At 35.4% G+C, this 26,943-nt stretch overlaps 1 protein-coding gene across 5 annotated transcripts in view; it reads right to left on the reverse strand.

Annotated features, from left to right (window-relative positions):
- Positions 1-26,943, reverse strand: part of PCLO (piccolo presynaptic cytomatrix protein) — a 402,165-nt gene that overhangs the window by 15,396 nt on the left and 359,826 nt on the right. For all 5 annotated transcript variants that reach the window (XM_030822013.1, XM_030822012.1, XM_030822011.1 and 2 more), the window contains one exon: positions 26,432-26,505. In XM_030822013.1, the coding sequence (XP_030677873.1) occupies positions 26,432-26,505 (74 nt within the window). The remainder of the gene's footprint in view (positions 1-26,431; positions 26,506-26,943) is intronic.

The following is a 26,943-nucleotide window of genomic DNA, read 5'->3' on the forward strand; positions in this document are numbered from 1 at the left end:
TGCTAAGAAATAAACCTATCATCTCACACAAATGTCTTTTTTCTTCCAAAATTTTTGATGCAGTGGAAGACCATTAGAAGCACTTGACAATTTATGCCTAGAAAACGTTAGGTTAATTGCTCAGTTCATTCAGAGTAAACAAAAAACCAATAAGAACTTGTATTCAAATATTCAGTAGATTTTAATAGAAATTTCTAAAAAAAAAAAAGGACATTTTTCACTTTACTGAATCTATTAGAGAAAGTCAGCTCTCTATAATTTGTCCTATTCACTAATCTTTCTCTATAATTTCCAATGAGGTGTATTAACGTTACCCTGGAGTCTATAATAATTTTACCTAACATGCTGAAATTGTATCTCTCCTCTAAAAGATCCAAGGCCTTCTGACTCTGCTACTCAAGAATTACCTATAATTAGTGCTTTTCTTTTCTGTATGCTATATCCTCGAGTAGCAAAGCAAGCTACTTGATTTTTTAAAAAAACAATTCTGATAATCTTATTTGCATTGAATTTTATCTTCTGGTATATCATTGTTTTACAAAGGCTATATTAAAGCCGCTGATATGTTTTAAATTTAATTCCCAGAAATATGTTAATTCTGAACAAAGTTTCTTACTTCTGCAGAACATTTTATGTGTAGGACAACATAGAAGGAATGAAGAACTATATTTTTTTAAAGGTTTATCCTAGTTACCATATGTTTGAAAGAGGGAAGCAAAATGTAACTAATTTATTTTATTCTACAGTATGTTAGATTTTATTGTAAAATAAAAATACCTTGATTGTAAGATCTCATAAGTTCGGCTTGGATAAATTAGCCTGCTTATGCAATGAAAATTTTATGAAAATGGAGCCACTAGCTAGCTCCCTTATTCAGATCCCTTTTTTTCCTATGTATCTAACAAATGACTATAAATGTTTGAGTCCAGTCTTTACTAACACATACTATGATTAAAGAGTTATAAAGAGAATTCCTAAGACAGAATTTGTTAAGTTCTTTAGGTTCAAATATAAATTATTTATTTAGAGTGCAACTCACTAGATTTGGTTTTCAAGTAAAAAAGTGTCTTCGCCCTTCAAATTTTTCAAGAAATATAATTTTCCACTCTCTCATAGTATAAACTCATCTGTAATCAAGTGGATAATATTATACTATTGTCAATGACAAATACCAATTGAATCACTTGAAAAATAACATGTAAACTTTTGTCATTTTATCTTTTTTTTACCAACCATTTTAAGTACAGTATATATTACTATCCTCACTTTAAAAAAAGGAGACTGACTAATTGACAAAGGTCACACAACTGGATTAAATGTTTCCATCAAGACAGCCCAGGATTACCGGCAAAATTGTGGTAATCTATTATGTGGTAATAATTTTGGGCCAAATTCATGTGTGTACTCCTAGGCGTGTATATGTTGGGGAGACAGGACTGGTTATTTATGGGGAGATGAGTATTAGTGTGTGTATAAAGTGGGGAATTGGGGACCCAGGATTTGTGGGGAGTATATTCTGGAAAGATGAGGTACAATCAAGACAGGGAATAAATGCTTACCCATTTCCTTTCCAAAACATTAGTTTATGAAAGGATACTTCTTTTTTTTATTTGTTTTATGTAGGGAGTTACAACTGACTCAAGTGGTAACAACAATGTATTTCATTCATTGAACGCTTGCTCTTCAGACGTTTTATATATTCCATCTACAGCCTTAAAGAACTGTCCCTTATTTATCTTCTACTTTTTAGCCCATAGAAAAGTCAACTAGTCTATATTAGATGTTCAATAAACACATTTGTATTATTTCTCTAATCTTTCCAGCAATCCTACAAGGTAGATATCATTTGCACCTCTTTTGGAAGAAAGTAATTTATCAGCTCTAACTCAAAAACCCATGCTTGTTCCACACTACTAAGCTGAGGACATTGATGAGAGATATTTCGGATATATTTTTTTCAAATCTATGGTTTCACCCAAAATAAATGATTGTCAATCTATTAGTTTCATTTTTATTTATATGTATATCAGAGCCTCTATTATTCAAAGCTATGGGGTGGCCTCCTAGCACATTCTCATGTTTTAGGGCTAAGTAGGGGCTGAGGGAAGAGGCATTTTTAAGTGTTTTCATTAATTTTTTTTTCCCCAAGGAAGAAGAGTTCTGTAAGCTTTCATTAATACTTTTATTTGAAATAACCCAGATTCAGGGAGATATTTTATACAATAAGGCAGGCATTCTGGCCTAATAAGATTTAAAAGTTCTGTGAAAGTAGGACAAGCCTGCACATTCTCTCTGTATTCTGTTATATAAAGAAATCCTTTCTTTCTGAGATAAAGCCAGAAAGAACACAATTTTAAGCAGAAAAAAAGCTTTTTCTGATTGATCTCCTTCAGTGTTTTTTTGGCATTTTTGTCCTTTTGGTATGTGCTTCTTAGCATTTATTTTACTGTGTCTGAAAATAACCAGATTTCTTTAAATTTTTTATAAGGGAAAGCCTCTTACTATTTTACAAGAGACAACAACAACAAAAATGTTTCACTATAACAGAGGAAAAACGGAAATTGTAAATGGACATTACATTTAAAACATCTAGAGTTTTGAAATAATTTCTAAAAGCCTCAAGACAACAAAGTCCAGGAATGAGGTAGGAGAGCTGGTATGATGGACCAACATGCCAGCAAAGTCTCCTTCCAGAAAGCAGTCAAGCTTAACAAAACAAGGTAGTTTCCTGAGTTCCGAAGGCCTTGGCTACAACTCCCAAGCATTTATATTGACTTTTGATCTAAAAGCAGAGCACCCATCCAGGAAAAGTAGTGGGTCTGTATATTTCCTTTATACTCAGAATAACATTAGCATCGTCACATAATACATTTAGAAAATAAAACCAGAAAAAAGTATAATGTTAGAAAAACTAGGAGCTCCTGTGAGGAAAAATAATCTATGTCTGTAAGTGAGAAGCTACCAATAGCTGTAGAACAACCTCCAGCTTCTCCCAGGAGCGGATGGTGGTGACCCTGCAGTCAGATAACCTCAGAGTGAACCTGTGAAGACCTCCTGAATGAACGTAAATAGTGGTGGCAGTCAAACGTTTCCATTGGTCCATTAGGTTACTTCCATCATCTCTCCCTGTTTGTCCTTAAATTAATCTTACCACTCTTAAAATGTAATAAATGTGATCCTCCTTGCAGTTTTAACTGACTGTCTGGTTTTATGCTTTCTTTAGATGCAACATACAGGAATATTTTACTGTTCCATTCTATAAAACCCTTTCTCAACCCTATTTTTCCAGCTAACACTTTACCTCCTGTCACGCTAGATAAAAGAGCGAACTCTAATTCCACCTCAATTATTTGTTCTTAATCCACTTGTGCTATTCTTTTTTTTTTTTTTTTTTGCTCTTCAGTTCCCCTCTTCATTAGTCTCTTGCCTTCTTTTACCCCAAGAGGGAGAACACTATGAACTTCATCACCTGGGTTTCCTTACCTTCTGACTTGCAGGGTTTCAGTAATAATTACCAGCAAGAAATCTGAGGGTAAGAGGAGAGAACCCAGGGTACCTATATCCTTCTCTCATCCAATCCTGTCTGTTGTGGCATTGTTTTGCAGAGGTTATGACTTCCTACAAGGCTGCAGCTCTCATCCGGGATCCCCTCCAACATGGCGATAGCTCTTGCTGGATTCCGGCAACGGCATACCTCCTCATGATTCATTAGACCAAAGGGCAGTAACGGCTTTTTGTTGGGGTTAGTTCCTGTGTGTTTGCTTCATCTTCCCTAGTTAGTTCCTTTCACATTCTTCACTTTGTAAGTGCTCATTTCATTAATTTTTTTTTAACTACCCTCTTGAACATGTCAGCTGATTCTTGCTAGGACCTTATGTAAGAGCCACTATTGCATATCAAGTTAGATGGAATCCAGAATTTTTTTCTCTTTATAGGGAGGTATTCTCCCAATTCCATCTATTAGACAGTCCCATCTGACTTGTGATGCCACTTTTGGTTCTCACGTACTCCTGGATCTATCTCTGTGCTTTGTACACTGTGCCATTATTCCTTTCATTTTGCACAAATACCAGACCATTTTTATCATTATATCTTGATACCCTGCAGGGTAACTTTATCCTTGCATAAGTCAGGATAGACTAGATTCTGCTGCAGCAAAAAAAGTTGCTTTTGTTTTCCTATAGGTATCTTGGTTATTTTATATGTTAATTCCAAAATACTTTAATAATTTTTTAAAAGATTGGTTTTAGAGCAGTTTTATGTTCACAGCAAAATTGAGAGGAAGGTACAGAGATCTCCTGTATACATCCTGCCCCCAGACATACCTAGCCTCTCCCATTATAAACACTTTCCACCAGTGTAGTACATTTGTTACAATTGATACACCTACAATGACACATCATGATACATCAGTATCACCCAAAGTCCAACATATAAATTAAGGTTCATTCTTGTTGTACATTCCAGGGGTTTGGAAAAATACATGACATACATCCACCATTACAGTATCATTGAGTATTTTACTGCCTCCCAAGTCCTCTGTGTTCTGCCTATTCATTCCTCCTCCCCACCAAACCCCTGGCAGCCACTGATCTTTTTGCTGTTTCCATAGTTCTGCTTTTTCCTAATGTCGTATAGTTGAAACGAAGTAGATATAGACTTTTTAGTTTTTTTTCATTTAGTATGCATTTAAGTTCCTTCCATGTCTTTCATAGCTTTATAGCTCATTCTTTTCAGTATTGAACAATATTCCATTGTCTGAACAATAAGCCAAAGTTTATTTATCCATTCATCTACAGAAGGACTTGTTTGCTTCCAAGATTTGGCAATTATGACTTAAGCTGCTATAAACATCCATGGGCAGGTTTTTTTGTGGTCATGAGTTTTTAATTCCTTTGGGTAAATATTAAATAGCATGATTGTGGAATCATATAGTAAGAGCATATTTAATGTTGTATAGAATCGCCAAAATGTTTTCCAAAGTGGCTGTACCATTTTGCATTCCTACCGGCAACGAATGAGCACTCCTGTTGCTCCACATCTTCTCCAGCATTTGGTGGTGTCAGTGTTCTGGATTTTGGTCATTCTAATGGGTGTGTAGGGGTATATCACTGTTGTTTAATTTGCATTTCCTTGATGGCATATGATATAGAACATCTTTTCATATGCTTATTTGCCATCTATACATTTTTGGTAAGGCGTCTGTTAAGGTCTTTGGCTCATTTTTTAAATTTGTTGTTTGTGTTCCTTAAAGTTCTTTTTATAGTTTGGATAACAGACCTTTATAAGTCTTTTGCAAATATTTTTTTCCCCCAGATTGTGGGGCTTATAGTTTTATTCTTTTGACAGTGTCTTTCTCAGATCAGAAATGTTGTAATTTTAATGAATTCCGATTATTGAATTTTTCTTTCATAGACTGTGCCTTTGGTGTTATTTCCCCAAACTGTCTAGATTTTCTCCTATGTTATTTTCTGAGTTTTATAGATTTGCATTTTGCATTAAAGTCTATAATTCATTTTATGTTCATTTTTATAAAGCATGAGTTCTGTGTTTAGGTTAACTTTTTTGCATGTGGATGTCCAGTTGTTCCAGCACGGTTTGTGAATAGATAAAATACTTTTTAGTTTTGATATTATGAATAATATTATTATTGTTGTTACTCTTATTATGTATTTATGGTTACTTACTGGTGATATGAATAAGTTCTTATTAGTTTTAACACTGATCTCTTGATTTAGTCAGTTTTTCTATATAGGTGTTCACATTGTTAACAAATAATTGGTTTTATTTTTTCCCTTGCAATTTTTATGCACCTTTGCATCTAATTTCATTTTCTTTTCGTCTATATTAACCAAAACCAATACTACGTTTAATATTAGTAGAGGTAGTGGGTATCCTTGTTGAGCTAAGGGCATGAGCCAAAATCTATCAGATACGTAAAATAATGTTTTAATAAAATGTAAAAACTGGGCCGGATGTGGTGGCTCATGCTTGTAATCCCAGCACATTGGGAGGCCAAGGCCAGCAGATCACTTGACATCAGGAGTTCCAGATCATCCTGGCCAACATGATGAAACCCTGTCTCTACTAAAAATACAAAAATTGAGCCAAGGGCATGAGCCAAAATCTATCCAATATGTAAAATAATGTTTTAATAAAATGTAAAATCTGGGCTGGGCATGGTGACTCATGCCTGTAATCCCAGCACTTTGGGAGGCCAAGGCTGGCAGATCACTTGAAGTCAGAAGTTCCAGATCATCTTGGCCAACATGGTGAAACGCTGTCTCTACTAAAAATACAAAAATTAGCTGGGTGTGGTGGCATGCGCCTGTAATCCCAGCTACTCAGGAGGCTGAAGTGGGAGAATCACTTGAACCCAGGATACACAGACACACACACACACACATACACATACATATATATAAAACCTTGCTTCTCCAGTTCTTTTAGTTGTGGTGTTAGGTTGTTAATTTGAGATATTCCCAACTTTTTAATGTTGATGTTTAGTGCCATAAATTTCCCCTTAACACTGCCTTAGGTGTGTCCCAGAGATTCTGGTATGTTGTAACTTTGTTCCAATAGTTTCAAAGAACTTCTTGATTTCTGCCTTAATCCCAATCACAACTGCCACAGGAAGAATACAATACCTAGGAATACAGCTAACCAGGGAGGTGAAAGCTATCTAAAATAAGAATTACAAAATACTGCTCAAAGCAATCAGAGATGACACAAACATATGGGAAAACATCCCATGCTCGTGGATAGGAAGAATCAATATCATGAAAATGACCATATTGCCCAAAGTAATTTACAGATTCAATGCCATTCCTATCAAAACACCAATGATATTCTTCAGAGAACTAGAAAAAAAATTTAAAATTCATATGAAACCAAAAAAGAGCATCAATGCCCAAGACAATCCTAAGCAGAAAGAACAAAGTAGGAAGCATTATGCTCCCCTACTTCAACCTATACTATGTGGCTATAGTAACCAAAACAGCATGGCACTGGTACAAACACATAGACCAATGGAACCAAATAGAGAGCCCAGAAATGAGGCTGTACACCTACAACTATCTGATCTTTGGCAATGCTGACAAAAACGAGCGATGGGGAAAGAAGTCTCTCTTTAGTAGATCTTGCTGAGGTCAGCTAAGCCAGTTGACTAGCTATATGCAGAAGATTGAAAGTGGACCCCTTCCTTACACCATATGCAGAAATCAACTCAAGATGGATTACAGACTTAAATGTAAAACCAAAAAGTATAAAAACCCTGGAAGATTTACCTAGGTAGGAAATATCAAGGTCCCTCTAGACATAGGAATGGGCAAAGATTTTATAATGAAGACGCCAAAGGCAATTGCAATAAAAGCAAAAATTGACAAATGGGATCTAAGAAAACTAAAGAGTTTCTAAAGAAACCATCAAGAGAGGAAACAGACAAACTACAGAATGGGAGAAAATTTTTGCAAACTATCCATCTGACAAATATCTAAATCTAATATCCAGCATCTATAAGGAACTTAAACAAATTTATAAGCAAAGGCAAACAACCCCATTAAAAAGTGGGAAAAGGACATGAACAGACACATTTCAAAAAAAGACATTCATGCAGCCAACAAGCATATGAAGAAAAGCTCAATATTACTGATCATAGAGGGATGCAAATCAAAACCACAATGAGATACCATATCATACCAGTCATAATGGCTCTTATTAAAAAGTCAAAAAATAACAGATGCTGGTAAGGTTGTGGAGAAAAGAGAACACTTATACGCTGTTAGTGGGAGTGTAAATTAGTTCAACCATTGTGGAAAGCAGTTGAGTGATTTCTCAAAGACCTTAAAACAGAACTATCATTTGACCCAGCAATTCTATTACTGGTATATACTCAAAGGAGTATAAATCATTCTATTATAAAGACACATGTATGCATATGTTCATTGAATATTATTTTATTTTGTTTATGGCATCATTTGCTGAACAAAAGTTTTAATTGTTAGTCTTTTACATTATGGTTTTGAGTTTAAAATTTCTTTATTATTCAGCCATCAGAGAGATATTTATTTTCTTCTGAAAGTTTTAGAGAGTTACTTTTTATTTTGAATACTTAAGCCATTCGCAATTATTTTTTGTTGCTTTTTACAATGTGAAGTACTAGTATTTTTTTTCCATGTAGGCAACCGATTTTCTCTGAGTCATTTATTTATCTGCCATGCCTTTAAATTTTTTTATAAATAAAGCTTCCTGACCCTTGAGGATTTTTTCCTGGCCATCTGTTCAGTTTCTTTTGTCTGCTAGATTATACCTGTGCTTTACTAAAATATTTTATGTAATATTATACTTGATAACTAGAGACAGGTCTATTTTATCATTTTTCTTCAAAATTTTTTTAGTCCTTTGGTCTTTTATGTAAATTTTAGGGTCAACTCTCAAAATTCAACAGCAAACTTTATTTTTGTTATTTAATTGAACTTTCATGACATTTATATATTAACTTCTAGTTAATATATCAATCTTCCTGATAAAGATTGCTAAATAAGCAATCTTCATGATATTCATCTTTATGACATACTCTATTCATGTCTTCTTTTGTGAACATCAACAATAGTGTTTTTACTTTCTCATACAGATAGTATGAGTATTTTGTTAGATATATTTCCTGGAGTCTTAGACTTTCTGCTGCTATTGTTAAAAAGTTCTTTTTAAAACCGTGTTTTGAAGTGGTCATTGCAGGTGACACAGGAAAGATATTGCTTTTTGCGTTGATTTTTTCTCTTTGTCTGGTTTTCACATTATGTTTTACCAGCTGTATTTTGAACAGTAACTGAATAATATGTATCTTTTCATCCTCCCTTTTCAACCTTTCTGATCCAACTTTAGATGCATTTTCTCTAAACAACATGTAGTTAGATATATTTAATCCACTTTGATTAACTTTGTCTTTTATTTGATGATTTAAGTGAATCAACATGAGTTTGTGGTGATTTGGAATTAATCATGTGTTTTTTCAAATTCCTTTTTCATTGTACTTTTTCTACTCTTTTCCTTCTACATCCTTAACGAAAGCTTTTAGCTATCGGTAACAGAAAATCTTACTTAGAATGAAGAAACAAACAGGAAATTATTTTTCTAAAGTAACAAGAAATCTAGAGGTAGACATAGGTTTACCACCTCAATATTGGTTTAGGAACTGGGTTTATTCTTTATTTTTGCTCTATATCTTTTTTTTTTTTTTTTTGACAGTCTTGCTCTGTTGCCCAGGCTGGAGTGCAATGGCTGTAATTTTTATTATTCGTTTTCATCATTTTTGTCTCATCGTTGAAAGGTGCCTGCTACATACCCAGGGATCACTTTTGCCTTGTAGACAATAGTATCCGTAAGGGATATAATAAGGGTTTTACATCACAGGGTTCTTGCAAAGATGAAATGAACTAACAGAGTGCTCAGCATATTTTAAGCTCTCATTAGGTGTTAGTTATCAACAGTTGTTCTATAATAGAAATTACTCCTTACCATCCAGTTATTGTAAACCTGTTTCTGACTCAAAGTTCAGCTAATATGCTGTACTACATTTGGTTTGCAGGACCACCACATTTATAACTCCAGAGGGTACCATTCACAAACTAGTTTATGTGAATACTGCCTCTTGAAATTGGCTGTTTACATCTTACTTGTCCATATATGGGCAGTACTGGTCTCAGGCCTCTTATTAAATGAGACATTCAAGATTATTACTGTTCTTGATAAATACAAAATACAATTTCCATTAAAGTTGAAATTATTAAGTAGAGAATTTAGTAATCTATCTTAAATGAACTAATAGAACGTTTGTTCTGTGGACTAATTGCTATGGTTCCCCACCTCCTTTGAAAACCTATCAATTTTCAGTCTTCTGGATTGATTGAAGATTGAAGTTAACCACCATTCTCTCCCAAGATGCCTTCTTAATGGAATATGCTTATCATCTCCCCAAATGCTTGAACAGCAAAATAAACCTCTTATATGTGTTTTGTGTGTGTGTTTTTTTTTTTTTTTTTGAGACGTAGTCTCGCCCTGTCGCCCAGGCTGGAGTGCAGTGGCGTGATCTCCGCTCAATGCAAGCTCCGCCTCCCGGGTTCACGCCATTTTCCTGCCTCAGCCTCGCGAGTGGCTTATTTGTTCTTATACTCAGTTTACATAGTGATACTATAAATAAGTGGTTACTAACAATATTAGAATTCTTCTAAGCCCACATATGTCTGACATTTTCCTCAAATGGTAAAGACAGTATCTGTTACAAAATTTATTTTTTTGAGACAGTCTCAAAATAAATAAATAAAAGAAGCTTGAAATTGTAAAAATTGGGTGAATCATAATATTCAGATTGGCTGTTGTATGTTTTTTTTTTTTTTTTTTTTTTTTTTGAGACGGAGTCTCGCTCTGTCGCCCAGGCTGGAGTGCAGTGGCGCAATCTCGGCTCACTGCAAGCTCCACCTCCTGGGTTCACGCCATTCTCCTGCCTCAGCCTCTCCGAGTAGCTGGGACTACAGGCGCCCGCCACCACGCCTGGCTAATTTTTTTTGTATTTTTAGTAGAGACGGGGTTTCACCGTGGTCTCGATCTCCTGACCTCGTGATCCGCCCGCCTCGGCCTCCCAAAGTGCTGGGATTACAAGCGTGAGCCACCGCGCCCAGCCTGGCTGTTGTATGTTGAGCGTACGCCATTTGATGCTGCAGGGATTGGGCTATAACTTTAGCTCACATAATTTAATTCTTGGGAACAGACTCAAATAAAAGCAGTTCCTCATAGTGGATTTGTATGAGTTTTCTGAGAAAGAAGAAGAGTAAACTATTTTTAAATAATCAAAACACTAATAAATATTCAACAAATAAGAGAAATAAATAAGCAGTAATTTTGAAAAGAAATAAATTAATAAAAAATCAATAGATTTTAAAAATTTTTCATTTACCCAAATTAATTTATAAAAATTCTTCATTTCACGTAAGGTAAAGATCATGCTCCTGACAATGTTTAATATAAATTTAATTAAATATCTTTATTATATTATGACTTACAATGTAAAGAAACTGCCATTTCTTGTTTCTTTATTTCTTCTAAAAATAACCAACAACCACCCCCCCACCAAAAAAAAAACCCAAAACAGAGTACAAGTGCAGAACGTGTAGGTTTGTTCCATAAGTATACATGTGCCACGGTGGTTTGCTGCCACTATTTACCTATCCTTTAAGTTTCCTCCCTTCGTCCCCCCACCCCCAACAGGCCCTGATGTGTGTTGTTCCCCTCTCTGTGTCCATGTGTTCTCAATGAGTAACTGCCATTTCCACTAATGCATGTAATTACATTTGTGTTGTTATGATATATATTGGTTTTCATCCAGGGTTCCTGGTTTATAAATCCCACAGCCCTTATTGCAGTCTTTTGTTATAATGTTGGGTGTGTGAGGCCTCAGGGGCAGGCCTCAGGAAAGAGAATCTCCTGCCGTCCTTTCAGCTGCCTCAAGGCAGAACTCTAATCTTCTCCCTCCTTTCTTTTTTTTTTTTTTTTGAGACGGAGTCTCGCTGTCGCCCAGGCTGGAGTGCGGTGGCGCGATCTCGGCTCACTGCAGGCTCCGCCCCCCTGGGTTCACGCCATTCTCCTGCCTCAGCCTCCCGAGTAGCTGGGACTACAGGCGCCCGCCACCTCGCCCGGCTAATTTTTTGTATTTTTAGTAGAGACGGGGTTTCACCATGTTAGCCAGGATGGTCTCGATCTCCTGACCTTGTGATCCGCCCGCCTCGGCCTCCCAAAGTGCTGGAATTACAGGCGTGAGCCACCGCGCCCGGCCTCTCCCTCCTTTCTAATGTGGGTCTTAAGACCCTCTGCAGGGAAGGTCCCATCCTGTACTCTGTGGGAAGAAATGCTGACATCATGAAGCTTCCATAAGTACCCAAGAGGACTGGGTTTGAGGAGCTCCTGGAGAGCTGAACACATGGAGGTTCCTGGAGGGTGGCATGCCCAGGGTCGGCATGGAAGCTTCTCACCCCTTGCCCCATACCTTGCCCTGCACATCTCTTCATCTGTGTCCTTGATAGTAAACCTGTAAACATAAGGTTTCCCTGAGTTCTGTGAATTGTTTCAGCAAATTAATCATACCCACAGAGGAGATCACAGGAACCCCAACTTGAAGCCAGTCGGTCAGAAGTTTCTAAGTCCCAGACTTGTGACTGGTGTGTGTATTGGGAGGCAGTCTCGGGGACTGAGCCCTCGACCTGTGGGTTCTGACAGGGTTCTCCAAGTAGATAGTGTTGGAATTAAATTGGAGGACACCCAGCTGGTATCTGTAATTTGGTGTGTGGGGAAAACAGCCCCCTAACCTCTGACATTTGGTCACAGAAATCTCTGTTGCTTGTGGTGTGAGAACTGTGGAAAAACATGATTTGAGGAGCGTTTTCTTGAAATAACATTCCCTTCCTTTTCCAGAAAAAAACTTCTATACATAAATGCTCAGTTACAACATGCAAACTACTAATAATTTATTTCATTATTTTCATTTATTTTGCTTAAATCGCAGGGACTGGCTATGTCTGTTTTAGAGGACTGATTTTACAGTGCATCCAATATTGTAAATCTACTGTGGCAATATATGTTTAGCCGGAAGAAGTCAAAAGAGAAGAGAGTAGAATGTTCTATTTCTGGAAATAGTTTTCATGTCACATATAAAAATGATATACTAAATGAATTATGTATAAATTCTAAGTGAGCTTTGAAACTTTTTTACGTTAATATAAAAAGTATAGAATATCAAAATCCATTTCAGAAATTTACTACAGTTCACTGTTATGTTTTTCATTTCAAGCAAAACTCTTCTAAAGTTATAAATATATTTGAAAGTCTTATATGTTAGTATATACAGAGATGCCCTAACACAATCTCTTATTTTATCTGTCTAGTATCTTTTCTCCTCTTTCACCACTATCTCAAGAATATCTACTCCCAAATGCATATGGTTCTCTTAAGCTGGAAACCACCATACTCAATTTTCTTTGTCACGATGATTGTTCCAGATAGGTGCATCTGACCCACATAGGAAAAATCAGAGTGCTTCACTGAGGATGTTAGACATATTTTCTCCTTTGAGTCAAGAGTGTAAAACTGGGCCTCAAAGCAGCCAGCAACTTCATCCCTGGCCTCCTAGAACAGCCTGAGAAAAGGCCAACTTTCAGAGAAAAGCTGAGAAAAGATGTGAGAACTAAACAGGCTTGAGGCTGGTCTTTCCTGAGACTATAATATCTGCATGTGAATTTCTTAGTGAAAGGGGCCGGGCGGAGACCAAACTCCACCGGTCGCGGTCAAGAGATCTTTATTGGAGGTATCGAGCGGCACCACGCAAGGAGAAGGAAGAGAAGAGAGAGAGGGCTGCTGGTGTGCTGGGTTTTATATCCCTTGGGCCTACGTGGATTGGGCTAGGGGCGGGCCCAAGGGAAGGCGGGAGATGCTTCTTTCTGATTGGCCCTCCTTTGGCGGGTTCAGACAGTGCCCGGTGGAGGAGGGGAGAAGAACCTGGAACCGGCCCCATCTTAAGGTACGGCACCATTTTAAGGTACCCCATGTTACCTAACACTTAGTATGGCCAACAGTAAACACTCTTTGGTTTTGAGTTTGTTTGTGTGGTTTTCCGTCTCTTACCAGTGAAAATACTGCCTTATCTTAGAGTTAAAGAAATATCACATTTAAAAATTGCACCCTCGAGGGCCGGGTGCGGTGGCTTACGCCTGTAATCCCAGCACTTTGGGAAGCCAAGGCGGGCGGATCACGAGGTCAGGAGATCGAGACCATCCCGGCTAACACGGTGAAGCCCCGTCTCTACTAAAAATACATTAAAAAAAAAATTAGCCAGGCGTGGTGGCAGGCTCCTATAGTGCCAGCTACTCAGGAGGCTGAGGCAGGAGAATGGTGTGAACCTGGGAGGCAGAGCTTGCAGTGAGCTGAGATCGCACCACTGCACTCCAGCCTGGGCGATAGAGCGAGACTCCATCTCAAAACCAAACAAACAAACAAACAAAAATTGCACCCTAGATGTAATGAAAAATTTAACGAATGTTAAAATTATTCAATATTGTTTTTAAATTAATTAAAAATAATTTAGGCATAAGAGAACATAAAGAATATATCATAAGAACGCATGCAATGGCTGGTCAGCTTAAGAAATCAAATTCAGATGAAGCCAATAGGGTAATCCTTTCCCAATTGCTTCTCTCTCTCTCACCCCTGAAGTAATCATTATTAACTTGATTCAGAAAGAGATCAGAAATTCAGAATGCTACCATAAGGTATGAAAAGCAGGCTTAATCAAAAGAAATTACAATTCTATTTTGGGAAGACTTAAATGTTGCTATATGCATTTCACAAAGTTCGCTGAGAACTTTAAGAAATTTCTTGAACCAGAAGAAATGTAATTTATCAAAATACTACATCTTCTAGAGTAAGGCAGTTAACTGAGTTAGTATTTTGCTTTTTAAAAAATATTTATTTCATTCATTAATGCTACATTAAATCAGATAAATACACTTATTGGTTGAAGCCATCTTTTAGTGCTGAAGTGCCTGAGTCCATTTCACATTCTATGGTTCTGTGTTTAGCTAACTCATCTTTAAAGTACTATATTGTCTTATAAAGCATAGTCAGTTTCTTTCTTCAAAATCCTGTGAAGGTTTGCTTTTCATCATGTTCCAACAGTTTGTGTAGTTTCCCTGACTTTTAAAATCAGTTTTTACATTGCCCTCTGCTGTTAACATTTTTTTTCTGCTTAATATTTCTAAATCATACTTGTGTTTAGTGATCATTTTACATGATGACCATTATCACATCATTTCATCTTTATGATGCTGGTGCATAAAGCTGTTTTATTTGTATTTGATTCTGAATCAATTTTAGAATAAAGAACCTCATTTGTCTTCCTAGATCACTCTCAGAGCTGTCTGTCCTGCATTTCGTACTTCTGCCCCTGCTTGCATTGCAGTCCTTATCTATTGAATTGCCTCCAAATGAGCCCCCAACTTCAGATATGATCCTCGCTAACCCATCCTTCACAGCGCCAAATCTGTGTAATTTTCCTTCTTAAAATCAATCTATATCTTCCAATTGCCTATCTACAGTGTGGAGTCTAAGCTCCTCCTGACAGCTTCAGATATTTCATAATTTATCTGAACTGTGACTACTCTCAAATCCTATCTTCTACTACTCCCTCCAGTGCAGAACTGTGCTACAGTCAGGCAACTGGTCCACAAGTTCACCAATGTCACATATTTTCTCATGTTGCAAAGGCTTTGACAATGATGTTTCCCCGTATTGGAACCCTTGCCAGCCTTCCTTCAACTATGAATACATATTACTTTTATTTCAAGAACTATTTAAAAAAATATTCCTGCCAGGAAGGCTTCCTTATCCATCCTAAAGCAGAGTAACTTAATATTCAATATACATTCACATCTGTCAGAACTCTATGCCAATTTTTCATGAACATGTTTGTCTGTCCTACTAGATTGGTTCTTTTTGGCAGAGACACTGCATTAATAATCTCTGTAGATCCAGCTGCACTTGTGAAAAGAGAAGCACAGTCAATATAAATTCAGAGTTACTATATTTTTAAGTAAATTATGTAGTTTTTAATTGAAGTAATAATCTCTGAGTTCAGTTTTAGGGTGGTAAACTCCTTAAAACCTGTATAACAACATACAGGATTAACAAGACTTTTCAAGGTGTCTTAGGTATGGAAGGCATATGCAAAGAATCTAATGTTTTAACACACTCTCTCAATGTTTTTGTGTAAACATTTATTTCAGTTTCACAACTATGTTATTAAGGTTGATTTAGCCTTTGGTTTCTCTGAGTTTTTATTACTTGATTCAAAAATATTTATCAAGTGGGCATTTTGTGCAAGTCCCTGTGCCAGACACTGGGAATAGCATAAATACGGTAATACCTTATTATAAAGGATTCTTGTGAGAATCGGGTCCACCAGATTTTTTAAAGGTCCTAGCCGAATGCTTAGCAAATAAATGAAAACTGTGTTGTTGTTGTTGTTATTGTTATTAAGGGGTATGTGTAGATTTTTTAAAAAGATGAATCATCAATTAGAATGAATATATATATAATCATTCAATATGACAATATCATAATAAGATGTGTAAGATGAAGCCCTGCTACTGCTACTTAGCATTCCATAACACCAACAATAGTTGTCTGGGCTCCAGAGTGCAGTTTAAATTAGAGAAATCACAATGGTGTGCTATTTCTTGGATAAGTGAGCATCCACTTTGGATGATAACAGCCTAAAATTGCATCTGTTTAGTGCAGGACAAAACATGACTTGAGTAGATAGCAAGTCTTTTTTCAAAGTAAAAGATTTAAACAGAATAATCCACCTCCACAGTTTTTAGTGGTACAGAGCACATAATAGAATATATTAATGATTTTAGAGGCTAGCAGTCAACATTTAATAAACAAGCTGTGGTGTGCTTTCCTCAGAGTCTATTTAATCTCATGTCCATACTACTTTCTTATCTGTAAAACTGGTTCCTTAAGGGAAAGTAATACTTGGTTGACCAAGGGCTTCTTTTGTGAAATGTGCTGGTCTTTTCTTTTTCCAGTTTTACTTTTTTACTTACCTATAAAATATTTTCTTATATAGAAAATTATGTAAACTTCCAGGATTTTCTAGATATAATAAATTTAAAAAATTTCTCATTAAAGTAATAAACTAAAAGGTGGGAAAGTGAGTTATCTTCAATAAATTTCGTCATTTTCAAAAATTCTGAATTTTTTCTTCCTGAACATTTATAAATTTATTTTTAAACTTTCAGTGAACTGGAAAAAGAAGTTAAAAGTTAAAAACTTTGAATTACATAGACTTTTTTTCCCCCAGAGATTTTGTATTTTATATAATCAAAGTCATGTTTTTTAAAAGTGAAAAAAACTTTCTCTATTCAACAATGGTGCTATCAGGAGGTCTTTAATGAGTGTGTCAGATAAAAATAGTACTTAATTGTAATACCTACTACTGAAGAGTTTTAAGAGAATAGATATTCATAATAATTTAGGGGAATGGTAGAAAATTATTTACTTCAAATAATACCATTTTTTTCTTATTATTATTATGCAGTTTGATTCCTATTGCTTGCTTTTCATTTCTTCATATAACAAAAGGTGAATAATTTTATGGCTTTTTTTTTTTTTTTGACAAGGTCTCACTGTCGTCCAGGCTGGAGTGCAGTGGCATGATCTCGGCTCACTGTAACCTCTGCCTCCTGAGCCCAAGCAGTAGTCCCTCCTCAGCATCCCAAGTAGCTGGGACCACAGGCATGCACCACCACACCTAGCTAATTTTTGTATTTTTTTTTAGAGATGGGGTTTTGCTATGTTGCCTAGGCTTGTCTTGAACTCTTGGACTCAAGCAATCTGCCCACTCCAGCCTCCCAAAGTGCTGGGATTACAGGGTGAGCCACCTCACCCCACCACCATTTTATGTTTTTGACTTCTTTTTTAAAAAAATAAAATCTCACGTCTCACATATCTCAACCCGTTATTTTACCGAACTCATAGTCAAATCGCTAAGAGAAACCCACTGCCAGTTGTTTTTTTTTAAATCTGTTTCTTGGGTTCTTTACACTCATATTTCTTAAAATAATTTTGTATTGCCTTTATAATATATATTGGCTTTTTAAATTTTGGTATATGAAGATTTAGCTTTTCTCTTCCTTGTCATATATTACAATCTTGGTTAAACTAACATTTGGAATTTATATTAACTTGCCTCTTTAATACTCGTTTTTGAGAAAATTTTGTTCTTATATGGCAAGCTTTACTTAATTTTATTTCTTTCCTTAAGTTATTAATTGCTTTGTTTTACAATTTGCTCAGCTTTCTACATACCTATCTCCAACTGTTCTCAACACTTCCAAGAGCACCCCTTTCAATACTATTTTTCACTTGGCCAGACACGTCATGACTTTTGTCAATTCTCTTCTCTCCTGCATGAGCACCCCATTCACTGCCCACATGCAGCCTAGAACTCTCCATACATTTTTGTTTTTGAAATTTGTGTTGTGGTGGAGATGTCAAAGACGAGGAATAGTCACATTCTATGCCAGTGCTATCTATAGTGATCCCTGGCTTTGACCTTCCCACCTGGGTTTTTTTTACGGTAGTACCTATGTGTGTGGCTGATGCTCAGGTGAAGATGCAAAGTAGTATCAGCTCTGGTTTTCAGTTCCAGCCAAGTCGATGGGCACTCTTCCGCAGCTGCCCCCATATGTTGAGAAAACAAAGCTACAGGCTGGCTCTTCTGCTAGTGCTTGGTCACAGTGTATACCTGTTCACCTCCCTGTGGTCACAGTGTATACCTGTTCACCTCCCTGGGACAAACGCCATTCGAAATTGGGTTTTCAGGGCCCTGGAAGTATTGAATGAATTTATAAACTTCTCTAGTTTCCGTGGAGGATCAATATTTTTTTATTGGGCTACTAGAAATGTCTGTACCCCAAAATACATTGGAATCAAATTCAGATTTTTAATGACTGCTAATGAACTCTTCGTATTTGAGATTTGATCTCCACATTTGATATTTGATCTCCATATCTCTATATTTGATCAGATTTTCTCAGGTGTTCTTTATACCTGCTGCATGGCTATTGTCTTTAGATTCTCCTTATCTCATCATGGAAATCCTCTATTCTTTGTGTCTCTTGATTCAGAAAGTATTGTGTGTGGGGTCAGCGTATGCTTGTATGTGGTTAGTTCGCTTTTTTGGTGGAGCATATCTTCAAGGAGCTTCCTGAGATAGGTAGCATGGAAAGTAAAATTTTTGTACTTAGCCTTCTCAAAAATCATTTCATTTTACCCTTACACTTGATGGATAGTTTGTGTGTAGATTTTAAATTTACAATCCCTTCCATTTAAAATTTCAAAGGCATTAATTATTATCCTTTTCCTTTTAAGCCTCTATTATTGCTGTTGAGATATTGTTTGAATTCTTATCTTTTCTTCTTTGTAGTTAATGTACATTAATTAATTATCTGGAGAAACATTTAGCATCTTCTCTACGTTTCCTGTTTTCTGAATTATTATGATGTTGTTTCACACTGCAAGTCTCTTTATTTCTTGTCTTTCTAATGTGGAGATTTGTTTTCTTCAGTTTAAATAAATGTGTTGTATTTTGAATAACATTCCTTTTCATCTCTCTCTTTTCTGTGGAATTACTGCTAGTTAGAATTTGAGCCTGATAGGTTAATCACCTAATTGTTTTTAACAATTGTAAGTCTTTTTTTTTGTTATTGCTAATTTCTCTTCAGTGAAAAGCCGTTGTTACTAACATGCTAGTTCATATATTTTTTTTTTTTTTTTTTTTTTTTTTTTTTTTTTGAGACAGAGTCTTGCTTTGTCACCCAGGCTACAGTGCAGTGGCACGACCTTGGCTCACTGCACCCTCTGCCTCCTGGGCTCAAGCGATCCCCCATCTCAGCCTCCCTAGCAGCTGGAACCACAGGCATGCACTACCACGCCCAGCTAATTTTTGTATTTTTTGTAGAGACGGGGTTTACGCCATGTTGCCCAGGTTGGTCTTGAACTCCTGAGCAGAAGCAATCTGTTCTCCTCAGTCTCCCAAAGTGCTGGGACTAGAGACATGAGCCACTGCACCTGGCTCTCCAGTTTATAATTTTTGACCATGTTTGTTCTTGTTTGTCCTTTTTTGAGCAAAATGTGGGAGATCTTTATTTAGTATAGTGATCATTTAGTGATCATACAATATTTTAATCTTATTTATCATGTGCTCATTGCTTTTATTTTTGGTTTCTTTTACTATATAAGTGTTATTATTCTTTGTAGACAAAAATGTCTATTATTTCTTTTATGGCTTATGGCTTCTTATCTTGCTTAGGAAATTGCCCCTTATATTCCACTAAGCCTGTTCAAATCTTATTTGGAGTTCCTTCAAACATTTTTATTATTCCATTTTTAAATTTCATCTCCTTAATCAACCTTAAAATTATTTGGTATATGGTAATGACTAGAAGTCTAATTTTCTTTTCTTACTGAATAAAATTATGGCAGAACTATATGATAAACAAACCAACTTTTTCTATGGAATGAAATATCTGTTCCATTGGAATTTATAATAATCATTTACTTTAAAACCATATATGGACTGGTTAAGTTATCCATTTGTCCATTTATCTGTTTATCTATTTTGTGTTAATTTAATGTTGTTTTGAATACAGAAATTTTTAATATCTGATAAAACAAGATTTTTAATTTTGGCCAGCTACAAAGCACCTGTAATGTAAATGGTGTTATTAGTTGATTGCCTATCATCATTAAGTGTTGGATGTTTTCCTTCCCAAACCATTTAAGATAGTCTGATGAATTTAAAATGCTTTTTTATGAAATAGCTCTGTAATGTTGGTAAGTACAATGGTAAAAGTCAGGTGATGTTAGATTAGCTATCTGTAGATTCTAACTCTATTTAATAAGTTGGCTATAAAACTCTACTTGAATGGTTTTACTGCTCTAGGTCTCTGTTTTCTTGACTATATAAGGTGGAAATTATTATTTCAATTATTCCATATCTGTATCTCCTACTGTCTTGTGACAAATGAACCAGACAATGTGAAGACATTTAGAACAAAATAAACATTATATATTTGTGATATTTACACATCTTTTGTTAATTTTCTAAATCTATACTAAGAAAATCTGTTTGGCTTATATTTGTTCAGTGTTATTTGCTAAGTTTTAGTATTCTTATCTTGATTCAAAAGCCTCTCTCTCGTAAGTAAATCAGAGCAACAACTGCCAGTGCAACATTTCAGGGACTTCTAGGTAAAGAAGACATTTCAAAAAATATTGAAAACTACTATTTCAGATATTAATCTCTGAAAGTCTAAAATATTCTTGGCTTTCATCAAGCAATTGACAATGCTTTGATGTGTGCTAAGATGAAGAAATACCCAAGATCACTTCCAGAAATTTAATTCATTTAACTTTTTAGTGGTCAATCGATAACCTCCAGAGATGAATCTGGCTTAGATTTAAGACACAGATTTTAAAAAAATATTTCAATAATAGGGTATTTTGCAGTAAATGCCATTAATTTTAAATTCCAAGTGAATAATCCAGGACTAGAAATAAGTGACACTGGATTTTAGATTCACCTAATTTAGGAAAATGTGATAAGGTGATAAGGTCCAGGGAAATCACACCCCAAATAAATAGAAGGAGGCTTTCCCCTTGCACCCTTTGCTCTAGCTTCACTGAATAACTTCTTTCCTATATACCCCCAATATTTTCTTCCATCTGTGATGTTCCTCATGGTGTTCTTCAGTCTGAACTTGGCCTCACTCATTGCCACGTGTCTAGACCTTGTTCAACTTTCAAAGCAGTCACTACTTGTAACCTCTTTCACAAAACCATGCTCCCCACCATCACTTCTACAGATGCTGCCATGCTTTTCAATGCTGAAATTCCAAAGCATATAATTTTCCCTCTGGCTTATATATTTTTATTGTAATTATTATTTGCATCATGGTTATTAAAGCCCCTTCTCAGGATTATTGTTAAAATATACAATAGGTGTGGTACAGTCACCAACCAATCTGAATGGAACCTGGCTGTACACACCTGGTTCAGCAAGCGTGCTTACTGGCTGCTGATGAAATAGAACCAGCCATACTAGATGGACAGTATGCTCCCTCAGATCAGTATATGTACTGAATTGATCTCTGTAGGATCCAAAGTTTTAATATAGTGTTTTGCATATAATAGATACACTCATATATAGCACTAATCAACTTTGGAAATATAAGAAAGGTAGCATAAGTATTGGGAAAAATAAGACAGCAAGGTCACATATTTGTGGAGTGAATTATTGGATGCTATAATAATAGCTGTTATTATACTCTAATTGAGGATCTTCCATAATGGTTTCATATTTTCTCTTTGAGAGTGGAGCCTAGCAAATTTCTAGAATATTTGAGATTTATTTGTTCTGGAAACTGAATTTCCATTCTTACTGAAACTAAACTGGATATTATAAAGATACTTAAGAAAATAAATGATTTATTAGGGGTATTTGTTCTTCAAAGGTATACAGCCAAGAAAATTAAACTTCATGGAAAGTTGATTGTAATACTTTTTAAAGATGATGAACACCTGGTTTAGGAGACTTAATGGATCAAGGCAGCTACTACATGGATGTTCACTGGCAAAAAATAACACTATTAAATACATACATCTTAACTAATGGAAGGGTCAGCTAGCTTAAAGGATGTAATTAGATGCTTTTAGTGTAAATTGGGAAGACACTCATCTGTACAATTTGAAAGTCTAATTGGCTTGATTTAAATCTTAAAGAAAAGTGGTGTTGTATAGCTCTCATTGTCAACAAGTGCACAATATCTTATCAATCCTGAATAATAATCATTTCTTTGGATGGGACCAAAATGACTTTCTCTCACATATACTTCTAATTTAATAATAGCTACAACTTAAAGGATGTTAACTGTATGCCAAATACAACACTTATTTTCACTTTACATATGCACTTAATTAAATTGTGGAAATTCAATGATTGATTAGTGGAGATAGTCTGAAAAAATATTACTGTTTTATACTACAACTTAGGTCAGAATCCCAGAACCCTTCATAGAGCTCACATTCTGACCCATTGAACTAATCTCATGCTGGGATTAAAATTCATAAGCAACTTCTGTGAATAAGGTAAAACATTATTAGGGAAAATGACTAAGTGGAAAATTATTGTTTTTAAATTAGACGCAGAATAAATGGACTTGCTTAATAAGAATAATAAGAACATGGCTATTTAACGTTAAAAAATACTCAGTAACATTCTCAACAGAAATTGCAACCCCATAAAACATTACTTTTTACATTCTGAACCCTATAAAGCAAAAACAAGAATAAAAATTGTATGTGAATAAACTGTCTAAAAGTGATACTTAAAATCTATGACATACTCTGGATTAAAGTATGCTGTCCTAAAGCAAATCTTTGTAGATGAGTATTTCTTAGAGTGGACTAAGGTGTTCATAAAACAAAGTGCTTAAATGAATAATATAAGTACTCAAGATGAAGTGGAACATTTCAAGGATCTATACTTTCAAGAAAACTGTGCTTATCTACAGAGTCACAGTTTTTCTGATGTCCTGGTGAAGGACTGAATGGAGGAAAAATACAATTAAAAAAACCTGTATGTTTTGTCTAAAATAATTGAATTGACTCTTGTTTTTGTTCCCCCACTAAATTGGCTGTTTGTGTTCACCGACAACAAAAAGAAGTAAAGATAATTATTTGGATCACTCAAAACAAACAAAACACTGATTATACATATATCTCAAGTACAACACAAAGTTGATTCCATATTTCTACGTGGGCAAAACAAAATCTTGCACTTTACGTTGATGTGTCCTCCTATCTGCATAGAGCAAATACATTCTTAATCATTTTCTCCTCGCTCTGTTTATATATTCTTTCTAATTTAAAATTGCCTCTGAAAGTCTGAAAACTGAAATATGCAGTTTTCTTCTCCATATTATTAACTTTTAAAAATATTTCGCTTATAGTGATTCATGCCCAATTCATATAGATATGTAGATTATAAATTTGATTATTGTCAAATGTTAATAGTAATTCAGTGAAAAACAACTTGTCCAAAATGTTGCTACCAAAAGGGCACTTGACTATAAATAACTCACATTATATTACATATTCTATCTTGTTTCCATCCTCAACCCCTGCCCCTCTGCTCAATAACTAATCTAAGATCAAGTGTTGATCAGGGTCAGTTCGATAAAGGGGAAACATATTGACTCATAAGTTTAAATAAAAATAAAGTCGCCTCTGATTGGCTCCTTCTTGGAAAACAAGCATGTTTTGTGTGGGACTGATACGAAAGAAGAAAGGAGTATTAGGATGAATAATTTCTGTTCACTGACAGCTGTTAACATTTATACTAAAAATTTTATTTATAAATTTTAGGATTAAAGAAAGGTAAAATTAAGTAGCTAAAACTGTGCATGAATTGCTTCTCTATATATCTAAATTCTAGATTAATATGAAAATCAATAGCTGCTAATTGTATAGATGATCATATTTGTTATTCATTTGCTCAACAAACATTCTCTAAGCAACTCTGTGGGCAAGGCTATCTGTTAAGTGCTGGGATACCAAGAGGAATAAGTGCTATCTCTGGTCTGAGAGTTGTTCAGCCTTATGGAGGAGACAAAAATAGAAATAGGCAATTTAAATCAAAGAACAATGACAAAATATGCAAGTTCTGTCAACTGTGTGTGTTAAGAGCATAGAAGGAAAAGGAGGCACAAATGGGGAGAGGGTGAATTAAGTGCAGGGCATACGTAGTTTGATGCATCCATGTAAAATATTGTGCTGGCCCTATACTTATGTGCTCTCAGGTGCATTCTTCGGTCTTTTCCTTGCTTTCTTCTCAGAGTAGCTGCCCTGTACAGATTCCCAGACCTCTCTGTCAACTGGCTTCCAGTTGGTTTTGATCAGGCACTGGCAGAGATTGGAGAATGGGAGGAAGAGAGAACCAGGATATTTCTCCCCATCCTTGTCTGTCTCAGGATATATTTCTGGCATTGGCTGAATTTCTTTCATGTTTCTCGCTCCCAGAAAACAGGCTTGTCCTGGTTTCGGCTCTTACTGTCCTCTAGCTTATGGGGACAATAGCTATTTTTCTGCTGCTTCACTATCCCCCACTTAGTTTCTCAGCTTCTTTCACTAGTATATCATTAATTGCTAGTCATTTGTTTCCTCTGTTTCAAATATTCAGAGCCATTTCTAGTTTCCTGGTTGGACAAAAATGCCTGACATACTGAGTCTAAATTCCAAGAGTTTGGGCAGCAGATTTGGGACTAATCAACATATAAGAGAGAGTTCATGAGTGTATACAGAGATAGGGTAGGTAAAAAGATTGGTAGATTGAGGGTGGAACCTTGAAGTGTATAGCAAGAGATAAAGGAAGCATAGCTTTTGAAGGAGTCCAAAGATTAATTTACAGTTTTGAGTAGAACAAGAAAAATGTGGCATTCACTTAAGCCCCTGAGAAAAACCTAGGCATCACTTAGACCCAGCATTTGTCAGATGAGGTTTCTGAAGATAGAGAAATGAGGTCACATATCTAATAAAGACCAGAATTGAAACCTAAACCTGTTTCCCTATGTAGTGTTCTTGTGATAACACATCCATAATCATGGTAATAGTGTGACATTTGGTGTCATTTTCACTTGTTCTGTCCTTGTTCTATGTGTGCACTTCAGTTTCCTTTTATATAAAGCCAATATATGTTATTAGTTACCTCATAGGTAATTATAAGAATTAAATGAGACAGTGCACGAAAAGTACTTAGAATAAACTACTTAGAATAGTTAAATGTATTGAGAGAGGTTGGAATGACACATGAAGGACAATAGGGCTACTAGATTTTATTTATTTTATTTTTTTATTTTTTGAGATGGAGTCTCCCTCTGTCGCCCAGGCTGGAGTGCAGTGGTGAGATCTGGGCTCACTGCAAACTCTGCCTCCTGGATTCAAGCAATTCTCCTGCCTCAGCCTCCTGAGTAACTGGGATTACAGGTGCGTGCCACCACGCCTGTCTAATTTTTGTATTTTTAGTAGAGCTAGGGTTTCGCCATGTTGGTCTCAAACTCCTGACCTCATAATCCGCCCACCTCGGCCTCCCAAAGTGCTGGGATTTCAGGTGTGAGCCACCGTGCCCAGCCAGGGATACTAGATTTTATCACAGTTTTATGAAAGGTAAGCTAGTCATCATAAAGCTTATAGATACTCTTTTTATATGTTTGCTGAAGTTAAGGATTTTTCACATTTGGTAATAATTTATTATTTGTTTAATAAAATGAAATATGAACTTAAATTTGGTTTGTCTTTAGAAGTTAGTTTAGCAATTAATTTTTCTGTGAAATGACTTTTACACCATTAATTTCTTCTCAGCTTCATATATTTAAGAATTTCCATGGACTTAAATGAGGTTCCATGATTGATTTTCTATTTGCATGATATTTTAAACAAAATATACATTATATTTTTAAGTTCAAGATTTCCCTCCCACCCTGGGAAAGTCTTCTGAGTCTTTTTCGTGTCATCCTTCTCATTCTTCTTTCTCTTTTAATTTTTCAGTACCCAAAGTTACTTCAATGTTAAACACAAACGAGAAAATTGGGGAATTGTAAAATGAATACAGAGTCATTCTCATTTAATAGATAATGATATCTTACTACCTATTGCTTTTGCCATTAGTATGTAACATTTAAATTCATGTTAAAAGAAAAACATCTCAAACACTTATACTGTAGAATGCAGATTCAGCCAAAATCCAGTATTGTAAATTTTTACTTACCTTCAGTGTCTGCTAGTCCTACTCCTACCCCTGGCTGTTTTACAGGCTCTTGTCCATTCTGTCCCATCTTCCCTCTGTTTAGAAATAAAACAAAATCATATATTCAGTTATGATCTCATGAATGCAAAGGAGGCTAAATTTGCATAAATATAATGACATTGAAAGTAATGGCAAAACCGCAATTACTTTTGCACAACCAAATATTTTCAGGCTTGCAATAATTATTTGAATGGCACATACATACACAGTTAATTGCTGTATATCGTAATTTTAAAATGTGAACTTGTTTGTTATTCCTATTCAGGCCAAACAATATACCTCAACATTCAGTAATTTTTATTTGTAGACTCATTTATCAAAAAATAAGACCATCATGACATTTAGAAATTTTGTTTTAGAATTTTTTATTTATTTCTAACTCAACAGTGAGAAGGGGCTTTATATTTTTATATGTGGTATTGATGAGTTATTCCAGTTTTTTTGGTAAAAAGAGCAATATTGAATTAAATAAT

Source organism: Nomascus leucogenys, chromosome 11, assembly GCF_006542625.1.
Source record: "Nomascus leucogenys isolate Asia chromosome 11, Asia_NLE_v1, whole genome shotgun sequence".
NCBI lineage: Eukaryota > Metazoa > Chordata > Mammalia > Primates > Hylobatidae > Nomascus > Nomascus leucogenys.